General features: G+C 39.1%; 1 protein-coding gene and 1 non-coding gene across 2 annotated transcripts; both read left to right on the top strand.

Moving 5' to 3' along the window:
• The first annotated feature begins 5,781 nt into the window (after positions 1 to 5,781).
• On the top strand, positions 5,782 to 8,330 carry LOC149829728 (glyceraldehyde-3-phosphate dehydrogenase, cytosolic-like). The gene is made up of 12 exons (XM_090015607.1): positions 5,782 to 5,891; positions 5,990 to 6,022; positions 6,125 to 6,225; positions 6,312 to 6,427; positions 6,538 to 6,637; positions 6,808 to 6,954; positions 7,054 to 7,114; positions 7,229 to 7,326; positions 7,429 to 7,571; positions 7,672 to 7,755; positions 7,838 to 7,927; positions 8,046 to 8,330. Exons 1-12 carry the CDS (start codon positions 5,888 to 5,890, stop codon positions 8,098 to 8,100), a joined length of 1,032 nt encoding a protein of 343 aa, XP_089871733.1. The 5' UTR covers positions 5,782 to 5,887; the 3' UTR covers positions 8,101 to 8,330.
• A 4,212-nt stretch (positions 8,331 to 12,542) lies between these two features.
• On the top strand, positions 12,543 to 12,648 carry LOC149829727 (small nucleolar RNA R71). The gene has a single exon (XR_016433933.1). It is a non-coding gene; the product is annotated as a small nucleolar RNA R71 (small nucleolar RNA).
• The last annotated feature ends 5,444 nt before the right edge of the window (positions 12,649 to 18,092 follow it).

The following is an 18,092-nucleotide window of genomic DNA, read 5'->3' as shown; positions in this document are numbered from 1 at the left end:
ATGATGATGATTTTAACCCTTTCTAGCAGAAGAACATTTTTGTCATTTCCTCAAAACATTATTTTATGACGCTAATGCTGGGAAAGGATACGTAAGTCTTTGTAAACGCAGCAAACTATGATGCTAAGTGATGCCAACATACACGGGAAAATGAGCCCCACGTGATTACATATGTGACACTCATTCAGACCCGAGAACACACACCTGCGTGTTTCGGGGGGGGGGGGGGGACATATAACCTGCTTCATTGGGCTGGAGGAACATGGGTGTTAACAACCCTCCTAGTGATCAACTGTTCGACTTAGAGCGAAAGGTTAAAGAAAATAACGTGGAAGAGTGCATTTTTAGAAAGCAAGGGAAATGAAACGGGGGACCTCTTGGCTATCCCGGCCAAAGCAGACTCTACCAACTTCCCGATCCATGAAGACCTAGGGGATCCATCAGGAAGGTCCTAACAGAGTTAGTAGATTTTGTGCACATTTATGAAAGGGTTAAAGTGATACATACATATTGTAATTTTCATTTTTTGGTTAAAAACTTGGCTCAGCTTGCTAGGGAGGATTGATCAACTACTGGAAAGAGCACCCCACATATTGACATCCATATTAAAAGGAGGTGCTTTTTTATACAATTTACCTTATTGAACAATGTACTGGTATGGGTCTGCATCTGCCTAGGGATGTCCGTCGACCACGAGAAAACTGGCTCTACTCCACTTTGCCCCGTTTGGACTGGTGATGGAGGACATGAAACGAGGATGGAGGCAGGGAGGACGACTTACGCCTTTTCCCGTCTTATCCCCATCTTCGATTCCCGCTCTGCCCTCAATCTTTCTTTAGGGATGTATGTAGACCGAGAGGAAACGGGCCCGCCCCTCCTCGCCCCGTATGGACCGGGGATGGAGGACATGAAACGAGGATGGAGGTTAAAATCAAAACCTGTGCAGGAATGAAGGTTAAAATCAAAACCAGTGCCAGAATGGAGGGCAGGATTTTGAGACTGGGCGGGGGGTGGAGACCTTGTCCCCCGCCTCGATCCACTGCCATTCCTATGCCTGCCAAACCCCAGCTTGCCTTTCAAAAAAAAAAACGGTTTCCTAAAATCTGTCGTGAAAATTAAAAGCTTTAAATGTGTTGAGAATATGAAAGGTCCCTAAAGTCCAACTTGTAAATTAAACTCATATTTTAAAGTTTTAAATAATTTTATTTAGAAGTTTCAATTTTGGACAAGTCCTTAAACCCATATCGTTTTCTAAAAATTTTATTTTATCTCATTTATTAAATATTAATTAATAAATTTTTAGCCGATATTTCCCTGAAAACAAAAAACTCAAGATAAATAAAAAGAATTCAAAATCTCACGAGAAAAAAACTTGGCGATAACTTGTCATTTTAAACTTTTGTCACTACACCTCTTACTAGTATGGGTTTAAATCGATCAAAGTGCGGTCGGACCTCTAATAATTTCTACATGCGGATCCATCAATAAGATTTAAATGTGTGCTCAAATTGGATTCTGATTTACATAATCAGATTATTTTACGATGCTATTTGGATTCAGACCAACTTTTCGAACCGGGTCTATTTGATCTTCATGTTTTCACGTGAAACGTTGTTTTCAGTCTTATTGGACTCAGTGATACGGATTTTAAATTTAAAATCGGATCATGATTGATGTAGACCGAAGCATATCCATTTACACCCACCTTGGGTTTAGCTGTTCTCGGTCAGCGTGAGTCTAGGAACTGAGCCCCGTCTGCGTGGCTAAGCACGAGACGTCGCTTTGCACGGCATTTGGGGCAGCGCAAAAGCCTACTCTTCCTTGTTTTGGCTGCCCCGAACCGGTGGGCGCCTCCTAATGTTCCTGCCGGTTGGTTCGGAGCGCTCGTGGATCTAGTCCTTCCGGGGCAGCTTAATCATCTGGTCAGGTCCAGCTTTGACCTGCACCAGTGGGTCCAAGCGAAAAATGCCTAAAACTGATGAATTTTACAGGGACAGGTGGCCCCCTGTCGGAGAGCCCACCAATAAAGCAGTCAACAGGTCTGATTTGTACCGGATACTCGATCTGACGAATTGAAGTTACGATGAGTATGAAAAATTACGAATCGAATCATATTCGAGTCGACCCGAACTTGACCCAAGCCATATTCGGGTCGGGTTTGGGTCATGATTTTTGTCAAGTGGCCAACCCAACCGGGATTTTTTGTTAGGTACTCGACCGGAGGATATATATCATAATACATTCGTGCTAAACGAAATATGTTAAATGAGTTTTTAGGTTTTTTCTTTTTTTTTAGTATTTTTTACCCGCATGTTCCATTTGCTGGGAGTTCCCATAAAGATTTTGTACTGTTGGTTTTTTTAGCCTTATAAAAACTCACCCATGTGTCCAAATAAGATACATTAAGAGCTTGTTCTTATAAAATCAAGTACATAAATCATATTTGTATGGTTAAAATTTAAAAAATAAATTAAAAAAAAAGCCAGAAAAAACCCATTTAACATGTTTAATTTAATACAAATGTATTACCACATAAGCATATATATATATAAATATATATATATATAACAAAAATAAAACTTTACAATTACGTAGGTATGATCTTGGATTCTATTTTCGTGACCCAACAAAACTCAAATTCAGTTAGATGAGCACGTCCTATTTTACCCTGACCTGACTTGTTGACAGTCCTAAACACAAAGACTGATTATCTAAGATTGAATTCGGTTCTTAACTATAAGGGGTAATATTGGATCCAGTAAAAACATATCCAAAGCATGGTTAATGGAATTGAATTGGATCTTAATCTGAATCTTTATTAGATTCGACCTAAAATGTTGTTATGAATCCAAAAATGATCTGATTAAATAAAACTAAGTCTGATACAATGTACATTATTTGAAAGTAGGAATTAAATCCGAGATGAGCGAAATTAATCATTTACACATGTAGGTGTTATTTGTTTCATTCCCACCAATAAGAAAAGGCTCCTTTCATTATGAGAAAGTCATCCTATGTGTGGAAAATGAATATGTAAATCCATTCAGGGGGTAATGCGTATGGGCTTACGTAGCAAACGTATGATCTAACATTAAAAAAAAAACCATGATGACTGTGAGCTCCACAGGAAAATAAAGTTGGGAGGTGAAAGGTTTCATAAGTAAACTCTAATTTTCATATGTAAATTAGGTGAAACAAACAAAGCGACTTTCTTATTTACCCCAAGGAGAATAACACCCATGAGAATCAAACCCCAACTGCCTGCCTAACAGCTTAGGCCTGTTCCAACTAAGCTTCCCCACTGGTCTAGTTATTAAAACATTTTTCACACGTTAGCAAACAGTTTGAAGATAAGCTTGTGGGATGATGATTTTCATTGAGCCTAAAGAAGATCAACACTACCACTCCCGAAGATCAACAAAATGTTGAACCCATCAACTGAACAATATAGAAAACAAAACAAAAACATAGAAAATAAAAAGCTAAAGAAAAAGAAACTACGAACAAAACAACAAAGCCAAGCTCAACCAGGATCCGCTGGATTAGAAGAAACGATCAATGAGTGAACGTTGTTCAGAGGGAATGAGAGGTCTCTAAGATGCATACGTAGAACCGCATATACATCAACCAAGATTTTATGGACAAGATTATTAAGGACGACTGGAATTTGACGGAAAGTAGCATCATTGCGTGTCATCCAAACAAACCACCAGGTAGTAAGCAACCACATCTTCCAGATCAATCTTCACCGCTTGCATCGTCTAATTTCAATAGGGCCCAGGAGCAGATGAAGCGCAAAAGACTCCCCTTTAACAATTACATCCGAAAATCTCCATATCCTATTAAATATGGCCACAAAGATTAAGCAGGACCATAATAAATGAAAACTAGTTTCTTCAGCAGCTTGGCAAAGCACACACCAGTTAGGAAACTGAAAGCTCAACTTCTTTAAATAACTGTGAATCTGAATCTTATCATGCAAAATTAATCAAGCCAAGACCCAAGATCTTGGAGAAGGGCCCTTAGCCCATAACACACACTCAGGGAACCAATCTGCTCTTGGGGGGAAGCAACGATCTATACACTTTGTGGGTGAGGAACACACCATTTGATGCAATCGCCCATTACAACCACTGATCGTAATTTCTCGCATCTCCAATTTGATCTCTTAAGAACGATAAGGCTCTCAGTCACATGCTTCGCAAGTGCAAAATCGCCAACTCACTGGTTCCATAATAAAAAAGAGATAAATCAGGAGCGCCATATTTAACATGAAGCAAACGAGCACATGGAGAACCTGGTTGATGGGCCATTCAACATTGCTTGGTCACAAGAGAAATACTCTTATGTCTTGGAGCAAAAACACCTAAGCCAGTCATACGCGTAGGTAACACCACCGTTCGCCAACCAACCAAATGGCGCTTACTCTGGAGTTGACACCTAGACAAAAAAAAACCTGTCATTAAACGACAAATCTGCTTCTCCACACCCACAGGCATCACTAACATTGACATGAAAAATTCAAGAATAGAAGAAAGAACATGGAGAGATAAAACGCCTGCCACAAAAAAAAACTTGTTTTTTACTTTTTGAATAGTTGGAGCCCAAGCAGCGGAAGAGAAGCACTTCACTTGTAACGGCATGCTCAAATACGTCATCGGCAACTCAGAGATTGCACAATTAAAAATCCGTTGACCCGTTGCAAGCATAGAAGACTCAACATTGAACATAGTAAGAGAGCATTTGCTATCATTTAGGGAAAGCCAAGAAAGAAAGAGAAAGAACTGAAGAATAAGTTTGAATATAAGAATCTGCTGCATGTTTGCTCGTCCAAAAATAATCATATCATCAGCATAAATAAAAATATGGTTTGAGAAATTTGAAATATCTAAATGATCTATCAGGCGTTTCTCCGCAGCACGCTTAAGCAACACCACGAGACCCTCACCAATAACATTAAACAACAAAAGCTAGAGAGAGTAGCATTGTCATAATCCATGCCCTAACTTGATCTGACCACCTCTAATGCTGTTAATCTTAATCATGATCGCTAAGATGTAAAAAATGATTTTCATTGAGACCTATTTACCGGGGTTTTGATAAGTTGGTGTAACCTAGTCATGTCTAAGATCGATTCTCCTTGGGATCGTACTGTAATCTTCTCGGTAAATGTCTTTTTTTCAGGTTAGGACACTCACTGAAGTTTGCTATTTAGGAAGCGGGATTCGGTTACTCGTCATAAAAAACTGCTCTTATAACTGAATTAAAACAATTAATAGAATATATTTTATACATAATCGGATCGGAATCACTCATTGGATTCTAATTTAATGAAAATTTTGGATTCTAATTAACCGGACGAGGCTGGACCGGGCCCCGTTTTCTCTCGGTCCAGCCATTCTCAGTGGTGTGTTGGCTGCTAGATCAGAGTTATCCGATCAGGTTTTCGTGTTGGGTGGCATTTATTCCGGTCATAAATTTAAAAAAAACGATCCGTTAACGTCACTATCTGAAACTCCCTTTTCTTACACCCAAGAAAACACTGGGCGCATGTCGGTGGCTTTGTGCTGTATCGACACGTTATACTTCGGGAGCTCATGCAACTACGTGGCGAATCGCGGCTGTAGTTAATCCCCAGCTGGCCTTCTAGTATCTTCTCTTGCCCTATCCCAAAACCGCCCATGGGACGTAGAAACCACACAGGCCAAACTCTGGTTTCGTCTCTACCCCCAAAAAACCGCTATTCTTGCTGGTCACGCCACCTTTTAGCTCCTTAAATACCCTCGACTGGTCTCCTTCTTTTCCTTAGTTCTCCTCTCACTGCTCTCTTTGCTTCTTCCTCTCTTTCTCCGTTTCGTCTTCTGCTTCGTTTTCAGATCGATTCCTCATGGGTAACGCTTTTTTGGCTTTTTTATTAAGAGTTCTCATTCAGTTTTCTTTTGCCTCGTATTCTTCTTTGCTGATTCTGGGATGCATTTGATCTCTGCAGCATCTGGCAGGAAGGTTAAGATTGGCATCAATGGTATATATGTCTCTTTACCCCCTCTTTCATTCTTCTTTGTTACTTAATTCAATCATTCTCTTCTTTTTTTCGTGGGAAAATGAAGATGAATGCAAAATGCAGGGTTCGGAAGGATCGGGCGGCTTGTTGCTCGTGTGGCTCTCCAGCGCAATGACGTCGAGCTCGTTGCTATCAACGATCCCTTCATCACCACCGAGTACATGGTTGGTGCCTATTTTCTGTGCATTATCTCGTGTATGATCCATGTATTATGCAAAGCTGAGGGTTTTTGATCGGTGGGGTTTTGTAGGTCTACATGTTCAAGTACGACAGCGTCCACGGGAATTGGAAGCACCACGATGTGAAGGTGAAGGACTCCAAAACTCTGCTCTTTGGCGGCCATCCGGTTACCGTCTTCGGTACCAAGTAAGCAGCCCTCCTCACCTCCGATTTGTGCTTTTTCTGTTGTAGTATTTTTCGATGGATCGCGGTTGTATTCTTATTTTCTTTTGCGTTAATTAATCTGGGGTTTGAAGGAATCCGGAAGAGATCCCGTGGGGCAATACCGGAGCCGAGTTCGTCGTGGAGTCGACCGGAGTTTTCACCGATAAGGAGAAGGCGGCTGCCCATTTGAAGGTTGGCCATTCGTTTGCCTCTTGCTTCGTTCTGTTGCAACTCTGATAGATAGAAGTTTCTGCCTTTCTTCCTTTTCATTGTTCGTCTTGACAGATAGCAGTTCATTCTTTAAGCTTTTAATTTTGATCAAGTTGATAGAGTTGTAAGATTTGGTGGTGATTTTGGAACAGGGTGGTGCCAAGAAGGTTGTCATCTCCGCACCAAGCAAAGACGCGCCCATGTTCGTTGTGGGGGTGAACGAGCACGAATACAAGCCCCATCTCGACATAGTTTCCAATGCTAGTTGCACAACCAATTGCCTTGCTCCCTTGGCCAAGGTATGCACGTTGCCACTCAATTTTTTTGTATTCCCGTCCTGTCTAGAATCATGATATCTGGTGGGGTACTGATTGAAGAATTCAAAACCGGGTTTTCAGGTCATTAATGACAGGTTTGGCATCGTTGAGGGTCTTATGACCACTGTCCACTCCATCACAGGTACAAATGACGTCTCTTTTATACATTAGTTTTTAGTCTTTTTTGGCTCGAATCTAACAGTGGTTCCCAGTAAAATTGTCCCTCTTTATGGCTTTTTTCTTTTTTACCGTTCAGCAACCCAAAAGACTGTTGATGGGCCATCAAACAAGGATTGGCGGGGCGGAAGAGCAGCGGGGTTTAACATTATCCCAAGCAGCACTGGTGCCGCCAAGGTAACCTTCTCTAGTTGCCATGGTTATCATCGTATGGCTTGTGAATTGCCAAATCTGGTTTACCTTTTTTATGATGGGGTCGATGGTTATGGTGATCAACAGGCTGTGGGTAAAGTGCTGCCGGCTCTGAACGGGAAGCTGACTGGAATGGCCTTCCGAGTACCCACTGTGAACGTCTCGGTGGTGGATCTCACCGTCAGGCTGGAGAAGGGGGCCACGTATGAAGCGATCAAGGCTGCTATTAAGTAAGTATTCGAGTAATGCCCTCCTCGTGGGAAGGAGATAGTAGGAATGATAGATGTCTTGAGTGCGTATTTTAATTAATGTGGTGGTATACTAACGCAGGGAGGAGTCGGAGGGGAGGTTGAAGGGAATACTCGGGTACACGGAAGATGATGTGGTTTCATCAGACTTCATTGGTGATCACAGGTGCTCATGATTTCCCTTCTCGCGTCTTTCACAGTATTTATGCAGTTGGTTATTGATTGTTGTTCTCTCTCTCTCAACACAGGTCGAGCATTTTCGATGCCAAGGCAGGGATTGCTTTGAACGACCACTTTGTGAAGCTGGTTGCTTGGTACGACAACGAGTGGGGCTACAGGTATTGTACTCTTCCTTGGGCTGGCTGCTTAGACCGTCGTCAGTTGATGAGACGATTCTTTGGATATGCCATCAATCTGAAATGCAATCGTTGCTTGTGTTTTTTGTGTATTTTGTAGCTGCCGCGTGATCGACTTGATCCTTCACATGGCTGCAGCTGGTAAGAAGCACTGAAGAGGGGAATGGGGACTACAATCCGAATGTGGAGGGGACTATCTTTCATAGTGTTTGCCTAAATTTTGTCGTCGTTTTTTTGTTTTTGTTTTTCATCCTCTATCCACCGCTTCGCCTGTTTTGTTGTGGGTACCACTTAGAGTGGGGTTCTAGACTGATGACTTCTATATGAGGTAGTGCTGTTTCGGATTCCAATAATAATGTGTGGGGATCCTTTTTGCCCTGTTTATCTCTCTCTCTCTCTCTCTCTCTCTCTCCGAATTGGGGCTGGTAAACGATCAGAAGGAACTGAACAGGGCATGTTCGGGCTCGGTTCTATTACCAGTGGATTGAGCTCATGACTCGGCTCGTTCGTGTTCATCTTAAGTCAGATGAGTTGAACACCAGATGGCTTGTTTGATATTAGAAGATGTTGATAAAATATCAGGGTGTGTTTGATTCTCTTTTAAAACCTATGAATTTTTGCATAAAATATATTTATTCATTAAAATAACAGCATATAATGTTTTAATCAGAATCGTTGATCATAAATCGATCAACGGTTCAAAAGTAGCTTGCAAAAGGGGCTTTAAAGAAAGTAGTAGGGTTTCTCTTTCTCGTTCACTAGTTCCTCGTTGGAGTTGCTGCGGCGCTGCGGGCCTGTGGCTGTCTTCCTCCAGTCCTCTGCCGCTCAACCCCCTCCTCCTCGCCTCTCTCTGTCGCTGGCCAAAGACTTCATTGGCACTATCAAAGAAAACTCCGCTGCATCGTCGATGGCAAATATGAGGGGGCCTGATTTGACACTCCTTCAGTATTGCGGTGACACATGATATTTGCGGTGACACATGATATTTTAAAACATTTACTTTGGAATTATCTTAGCATTTGAAGATATCGTTATAAAACTTGATATAAACTTTTATTTAGGAAAAAACTAGATTAGAAAGGAAGCTAATTAACAGTTGGCGTATCATCCTTGACAAAAGTTTGTGAACCCCATTGAGGACACTCAGATGTTTGATCCTTATAACCGTAACAAAATATCGTCGATATCTTGATTTTATCATTTTTTACTGTAAATACACAAAACAAATAATAAATGGAAAAACGAGATAATCTAAATATAGCAACAAATAAATTTCTCACGATTTAAATGTGTTTCGCGACAAAATCATTCTTTCCAAGATCTCTCCCTTGCGTTTGGATTTAGGTGAATTCTCAGGAAAGAGAATTCACATTCTTCGTGTGTTGGCTACGTCAGATTCTCGTGTTTGTGTCCTGCTTCAGGTTTAAGAAAAGAAATTCTAATCCACCTAAATTTTCTATTTACAGCTTCCACCCGCAATATGGAGGAACCATCCAATTCCTTGGCACATGACAGGCAGCACTCGGCAGCCAATTACCCATCATCCTCTCCTTCATCTGGGTTACCTCTGATCTCTCATTGTGGAATTCTGATTTTTTTTATATTTACTCTGAGAAACCGCTCTTGAGAACAGAGACTTAGTTGCATTGGTTCTATCTGCCGCAGTGTTACGTGAGGCTTACACCTCAGTACCTGAAGCATATGCCTCAAAGGCTAAGCGCAACCTGAAATTAGGTTTGTTTCAATCATCTGGTCTGAGAGTCTAGTTGAGATAGTGTCCTCTTAGTTCACCTAAGTTCAGGAACCATAGAACCCCGTTCAAGCCAGTTCAACCCTTGTTTTCTCTTCACTCAACCTCACGCTTCTGCCCAGGAGGGCAAAATCATTTATAATCTTGATCATTTTCTTTCAGAGGGGTAGTTTGGTCAATTTCTAAGCCAGGATAATTTTCAGTTTGGACTCGGATCAATTCTTTTTCAGAGATTATATCTATACCCGAGATCCAACTCATGTTTCAATTTGGACATTTGCTATCTGATCTGATCCAATGATGGATCTGATGACCAGTATGCATTTTCTATTCTGGATCTGAATTTTTTATCCAATTCACTCTGTTATTGGTATCCAGGATCCATCTTATTTTCAGACTTGGATCTCTATATTAGATATCCAGGGTCTGCTTATCAATCATTTACTATTCAGGATTCATTCTTCAATTCCTATTTAATATTCAGGATTCATTTCCACCATATTATCTTGATTCGAGATCCGCTTCTGCAAGCTCATCATTAATCCAGGAATCTAGCTTACCCTTTTACTATCCAGGATTCATTTTAAATGTCTTATCTTTGATCCAAGATTCGTCCACCATTTTTAAGATCATGCTCATTGTCTGAGATCCAAATCCATTTGTCATTTGAAACTTTGGATCCAGATCCGAATATAAAACTTTCTTCCAATTTCAAACCTAAGTTCAAAATTGATCTTTATATTTTAATCTAAACCCAGTGTTTTACATTTGATATTTTGAAATGCCTTTTTCAGAAAAATAATGTGTGCCATATCAGAATCCAGATTGGATTTTTGAATTGAATTTTTAAATGGATGTTAAATCCAATCCCCATCAGATGGGACCCACCTAGGTGGCATCACATCTAGATTATTCTTTTTATTTTGTTTTCTTATTCTTTTATTTCAGTTGATTTAGGAGTTTTTCTTTACTTCTTTTTATCTTTTAATTTTATCCTTTTCTATTTTAACCTTTTATTTATTTTAAAATCAAATGTGGACCCACTCAAATGGTGCCATCTAGAGACTTCCATGTCGACAATCAAGTATGATTGTGACAGGTCCTTAGTTAAGATGTTGGATATGTCTGCTTCTACTAGCGCTTGCATTGAATCCATCAGAAAGCATGTATCTTTCCCAACAGGTCCCATGACAGGATTAAAAATATGCATTCTTAGCTTTTTGTTGCCAAAGGATACATCCATAACCCAGGAATGGGCGACCAAGAATAATTGGGGTTTGGTGCTATCCTCCCTCCATATCCAAGATAATAAAGTCAACGGAAAAATAAAACTCATCAACCTTGACTAGGACATCTTCCAAGATTCCTCTCGGGATCTTGACAGATCTGTCAGCTAGCTTTAAGGTAATGGGAGTTGGTTTCATCTCCCCCAATCCGAATGAATCATAAAAATATTTTTGAAGAATATTCATGCTTGCTCCTAGATCGAGTAAGGCTCATTCTATGGCGATATCTCCAATGACACACGAAATGATTGGGGTCCCCAAATCCTTGAGTTTTGGTGGAGTTTGGTGTTGCAACACCGAACTCACCTGCTCAGGTAACACGACTTTATTAGGAATTGCGGCTTTTGATTTCCTCTTTTGAGTACACAATTCCTTAAGAAACTTGGCATATGCTGGGATTGCTGGATAGCATCGAGCAATGAGAGATTTATATGAACTTGCTTGAATAAATCAATAATCTCCTGTATCTTTACTCCCTTCTTGCTCAGAGGCCTAGGGTTTGTTAATGCTTGTTGAAAAGGAGTCCTATGAATATACGCTTAGGGGTCAAGGTCTCTCTTTTCCTGGACTTGCTCTGTAGGAATCGTCTGAGCCTTAGGTAATGTGGTCTTTGTCATCTGCTTAGAATGCTCCTGCTATACTCGATCATACTCTCTCCTGCTCCTAAGGGCTAAGATTTTATTGGATTGCTCTTGGTGAGCACTTGTCATATGCAAACCTGAAGTCATAGGGCCCTTACATCTTGGGTTTTCTATTGGCTGACTAGGGAGATTGCCCTCCATTCTCCTGCTCAAAGTTTCTCCCAACTGACACATCTGCGTCTCTAGTTTGGCTATAGACTGGTGTGTGAGTGTAAAATTTGGTTGCACTTGTTCATGGCATTTTGATTGCTAACCTTCATATCAGCAAATGCCTGGAGAAACTTCTCCTCAAATGGAGGTTGTTGTGAAAGCTCTAAAGGAGTTTGCTATGGGGCTCTAGCAAACGCCAAAGAAAAACTAGACCTAGAATAGTCCTAGTTGTATGCATTAGGTCTAATCTGATGGGGAGGAGGGACAAGAATAGAAGCTTGAGGGTTCTTCCAAGAGAAGTTCGGGTGGTTTCTCCAGCCTGATTGTATGTGCTAGAAAATGGATTGTTCCCGGGTCTAGATAAACCTTGGGCTACCTGAGCTTGCTCTTGAACAAACTTGGAGTAATAAGCTGCCAAATGGAACTCAGTGACTGAATGTGCTAGGCTAGCGCACAAAGCAAACACCATATAAGGAGGTGGTGTACCAGCAAGAAGTTGATCCAGCTTATGAGCAAGCAATTCCACTTTGTTGTGCAACTCAGTGGCTGTATCAACCACGAGGGCACCACCTTTCTTTAAAAGTATCGGTGTGGCTCTCTCAGCATGCGAGGTGGAGGCATGATGCAATAAATTTTCAAAGAGTTTCAAACAACCACTAAGCTTCATCTTCGCTTTTCAGCATAAAGGTGCCCCACATAATGAATCGATCATCTGACGATTTCGCTCAGACAGTCCATCATAAAAGCATTGCACTAGTTGCCATCTAGGCACCTGGTGGTGAGGACACTTTCTAAGGAGATCCTTTATTCTCTTCCATGTTTTATGAAAATGCTCGCCATCCAACTCTGAAAAGCTAGTAATGATGTGCCTAAGTTGGTTTGTTCTTCCTATGTGAAAATACTTCTTTAGGAACTTCTGTAATTGATCCCATGACCTAATTACTACTGAATCTAATGATTTAAGCCACTGCTTGGCTTTGTCTTTCAAAGAAAAAAGAAATAGAGGGAGTCTTAAGGCATCTTCCCCAAAATTATGGTTTTTTATGGTTAAACAAATTTCTAAAAACTCATCCAGGTGCCTATAGGGATCTTCGTTGGCAAGACCATAGAAAGAAGGTAGCATTTGAATCACACTGACCTTGATCTCATATTGGTTTGCTCTTACATCAGGTCTCATGATGCAAGAGGCGAGAGCATATTTCGTGAAGACGAAATACTCCCTCAGAGGACATGTTGGAATCTCTTCGCCTATCGCTCTAGCTTGTGGAGATCGGTTCTAAAACAAGCGTTCTGGATCGGGTAGAACAGTTTGGAGTTGAGAGTTCTGAGAGTGTCATCATTGCATATACCGCAGATAGGCCCGGTATAGCAAATATCCTAGAGACTTTCTACCTAAAATAGCATGCAATCACGATCAAGCCACACCACAGAACATGCAATAAAATAAAAAAGAAAAAGAAAATAAACACACAATCACGCAAAGGCAGTTATAGAGACAGAAAGCAAACTATATGCTCAATCACCTAAAATGGTACCCTAGTAGGTGGGGTGGGCACGAAAAATAAACTATCTCTATGGTTTACACTCAACATGGTGCTAACAATCCTAGTTAATTAACCAAAGCAAACTAAACAATCCTAAATATTAGCACAAAAATAAACTAGGCAGTCCTAAAAAAGCAAAAATAAACTAGCAATCCTAAATATTCGTAAAGCAAAGGCAATAAAGTGAGTACTAAGTTTCTAATCATCGTTCTTCGACAACGGTGCCAAAATTAACTTGTTGAGGTAGACAAGGCGAAAGTCGAGTCTATTTCCCAATTGCCATAACTGACTACAGTGAGACAGGTAAGGTCATTTCTAGGGCATGTAGATTTTTACAGGAGGTTCATTAAAGTCTTTAGCAAAATCTCGAGACCACTCTGCAACCTGCTGAGCAAAGACCGAGGCTTTGAATTTGATGAGAGTTGCCTCAAGGCCTTCCAGATCTTGAAGGTGGCATTAATCACTGCACCAGTTATTCGACCCCCTAATTGGACATTACCTTTTGAGATTATGTGTGATGCTTCTAACTATGCCATTGAGGTCATTTTGGGTCAGAGAGTAGATAGGAAGTCTCATGTGATGTACTACACTAGCAAAGCTCTTACCAAGGCTCAAATGAACTATACCACGACGGAGAAAGAGCTACTAGCGATCGTATTTACATTAGAGAAGTTTCACTTCTATCTACTGAGATCCAGGGTGGTTGTCTTCTCGAATCATGCTGCATTGAAGTACCTTTTATCCAAGAAAGACACCAAACCTCATCTTATTCATTGGGTTTTGTTACTCCAAGAATTCGATCTTGAGATTCGAGATAAGTGCGAGAGTAAAAACGTGGTAGCAGACCATTTGTCTCACCTGACGATAGAGACCATGTCAAATTAGGAGTCGATAGGTGAGGCATTTCCAGATGAGCATTTTTTGGCAGTCCAGAGCACACACATTCCCTGGTTTGCACACATAGTTAATTTTCTGGTGATTGGAAGCATTCTTGTGTATTGGACCAAAAGTGAACGAGCACACTTTAAAGCGCAGACCAAACATTACTTCTGGGAGGACCCAAAGTTATTCAAAGCATGTGCAGACCAGGTAATTTGACGTTGTGTCCCAAAGGAAGAGGTTGAATCCATTTTAAGCTTTTGCCACTCATATGCTTGTGGAGGCCATTTTAGTAGCCATAAGATGGCTGCTAAAGTTTTATAGTCTGGATTTTTTGGTTGACCTTGCATAAGGATACTGCTCAATTTTGTCGCAAATGCATTCGGTGTCAGCAGATGGGAAATATGTTTTAAACACCCCAAATTTTCCAAGTTTATTTTTGGATACCTCCTTTCACAGATGCCAACCCCTGTTGTATAGTGTAGGAGTCTAACCCCTAGGACCATTCCAATTTAGGTGTCATTTCACCCCATTTTGCCAAAAAATATACCATTTTGCCCTTAGGTCACCTTAGATCCTTATCAGTTAGACCCAACCAAACTCATTTTAAGCTTAGAAGAGTTAGAATATCAATCATTTCTAACTCTACTGAACTCATAATGAGTAGACCATATTCATTTAATCTAAATTTAGTTTATTTCATGTGAAATGAGCTCATTTCTAGCTCAAATTCTACCCAATTGTCCCAGAGTTAGTCAAAATCAGTAGGTCTTATTCTCCTGTGTTTAACTTGAACTCATCAAAAGTTCAAGTGGTACAGTTTCAGTTCAAATTTGTTTTCCCACATTATTGGAGTTTATTTTAGCCCAATTCAGCTTATTTCAACTAGAATTAAACTAACCTTAGCTAGGATTTAACTCGTTTGGGCTCTGGATTTAGTTTGTCTTAGTTCAGTTGATTATCATTTTAGCTCAAACCCAATACACTCTTGTTACTCACTTCACTCTATAGTGAATTTCTCATCATTTCACTTAGAATTGTGTTTGTTTCAATCATCTGGTCTGAGAGTCTAGTTGAGATAGTGTCCTCTTAGTTCACCTAAGTTCAGGAACCATAGAACCTTGTTCAAGCCAGTTCAACCCTTGTTTTTTAAGTGTCACTCTTCACTCAACCTCACGCCTCTGCCCAGGAGGGCAAAATCATTTATAATCTTGATCATTTTCTTTCAGAGGGGTAGTTTGGTCAATTTCTAAGCCAGGATAATTTTCAGTTTGGACTCGGATCAATTCTTTTTCAGAGATTATATCTATACTCGAGATCCAACTCATGTTTCAATTTGGACATTTGCTATCTGATCTGATCCAATGATGGATCTGATGACCAGTATGCATTTTCTATTCTGGATCTGAATTTTTTATCCAATTCACTCTGTTATTGTTATCCAGGATCCATCTTGTTTTCAGACTTGGATCTCTATATTAGATATCCAGGGTCTGCTTATCAATCATTTACTATTCAGGATCCATTCTTCAATTCCTATTTAATATTCAGGATTCATTTCCACCATATTATCTTGATTCGAGATCCGCTTCTGCAAGCTCATCATTAATCCAGGAATCTAGCTTACCCTTTTACTATCCAGGATTCATTTTAAATGTCTTATCTTTGATATAGGATTCGTCCACCATTTTTAAGTATAGATCATGCTCATTGTCTGAGATCCAAATCCATTTGTCATTTGAAACTTTGGATCCAGATCCGAATATAAAACTTTCTTCCAATTTCAAACCTAAGTTCAAAATTGATCTTTATATTTTAATCTAAACCCAGTGTTTTACATTTGATATTTTGAAATGCCTTTTTCAGAAAAATAATGAGTGCCATATCAGAATCCAGATTGGATTTTTGAATTGAATTTTTAAATGGATGTTAAATCCAATCCCCATCAGATGGGACCCACCTAGGTGGCATCACATCTAGATTATTCTTTTTATTTTGTTTTCTTATTCTTTTATTTCAGTTGATTTAGGAGTTTTTCTTTACTTCTTTTTATCTTTTAATTTTATCCTTTTCTATTTTAACCTTTTAGTTATTTTAAAATCAAATGTGGACCCACTCAAATGGTGCCACATCTAGAGACTTCTAATGCCTAATTCTTTTTTTTGTTAAGTGTTTTAATTAGATTGAAAAAGAAAAAGTCAAAAAAAGAATCAAATGTGGACCCCACTAAGGAGGTCAATTTTTCTAATTCCCCCCTTTTCTAGTTAATTAATTAAACAAATGTGGGACTCACTAGGGAGTCATTATCCTCTTCCAATTTTTTTCTATAAAAAGGACCCAAGGGACATCCAACCAAAGCATGCAAAAGCAAGGTCTCTCCTCTTGGCCTCTCTCCTTGATTTTTCTTCTTTTTTTTTCTCCTTCCTCCCTAAGTGTCGCCCCTCCCTTCTTCTTCTTTCTTTTTCATTTTTTTTCTTTTTCAGTTGCAGCAAAGGAAGAACCATATTCAGGTAACTTCTCTTCCTCTCTTTTTATTTTCTTTTCTTTTATTGTTATTACTGCTGCATTTTTTTAACAGTCATGAGAAGGCTGGAACTCAGTTTCTCATAAACCGAGTCCCTTCTTCCAATCGGCTACAACAAAGATGCACCATGCTTCATCACTTTTTTATTATTATTTATGTGCATTATAAATCTGGATTTACATCCATATAGAATCAAGAGTATTTAGTCTTCTCCTTTTCTTTTTATGCATGTTTAGATTAGGTTTGATTTTGTTTAATAGCCTGTGCTCTAAATCTTGATTCTAGCCTTCATGTTAGCATCATTATTTTATATGTTTATTTTTATCATTTTAAGCTAAACTTTTTATGAGATATACATTAATATGCCTACGTAAATCTGGCCAAGTTTCATTATTTTTTGGCATTTTTTGACCTATTTTCAAAAACAAAAACCAAAACTTGTTCTTTGCACCGTCTGGCCGCTATTCGCAGCCTGGGTCAACTTGTCGGGGTCATATCTCCCTAACCGGAGATGATTTTTTTGATCCGTAAAAAGTGACTTCTTCGTTTGCATGTCTAGTTTATTTATAGTGATTTTGGTAATTTTTTATGTCTGTATGCTATTTTATTTTAGCTAGAAACCAGAACCTATTTTGCTACACCATCAGGCCGTTGTTCATAATTAGGGTCAACTTGTCGGAGTCATATCTCCCTAACCAAAGATGATTTTTTGGATCCGTAAAAAAGAATTTTTTTGTTGTTGTGTCTAGTTTATTTTTGGAAAATTTTATGATTTTTCATGCTTGTTTACTATTTTATTTTTGCCTAAAACCGTGATAGGTACATAATATCCCATTCCGCAGCCTGCTTCCACTTGTTAATTTAATTTCTTTTTTTTGAATATTTTTAATTTTTTTTTTTAATTGCATGTTGTCTTTAGGGTTGTTAAGAGTGTTCAGGTAAATTTTCAAAATGTTATAAGGTCATTTGATATTTTATTTTATTATTTTTCAAGAACCAATTTTTATAGAATCTTGTTCTGCAGAAGTAAGGGCAGATTCGACCTTTTCTTGTTTATATTATCATTTTCATAAATAGTTTTTATTGTTTTAAAATCTGATTAATTTCTTGATTATGTCAAGGCACTCTCTACCCGATTTGGTGTCAATTTGAGTTTATTTAGTTGATCATGCATATATTTTAGGGTTTAATTCATATTAAACTATGCATGATTTCATAAAAAAATGCATTAAAAACCCGAGTTCGTTGTTAGTTTTGAGAAAACATGCAAAAAGAATAAAAAATGAAAAATGCTTGAAAAATGAGTTTATTTTGCAATTTTGTTCAAAGTTTATCATTTGTAATTAATTTAGAAAGTTCGGTTAGAAAAATAA

The sequence above is a fragment of the Nuphar pumila genome, chromosome 8 (genome assembly GCF_984573655.1).
Source record: "Nuphar pumila chromosome 8, dmNupPumi1.hap1.1, whole genome shotgun sequence".
Lineage (NCBI taxonomy): Eukaryota > Viridiplantae > Streptophyta > Magnoliopsida > Nymphaeales > Nymphaeaceae > Nuphar > Nuphar pumila.
This window is presented reverse-complemented; position numbering and strand designations above follow the sequence as displayed.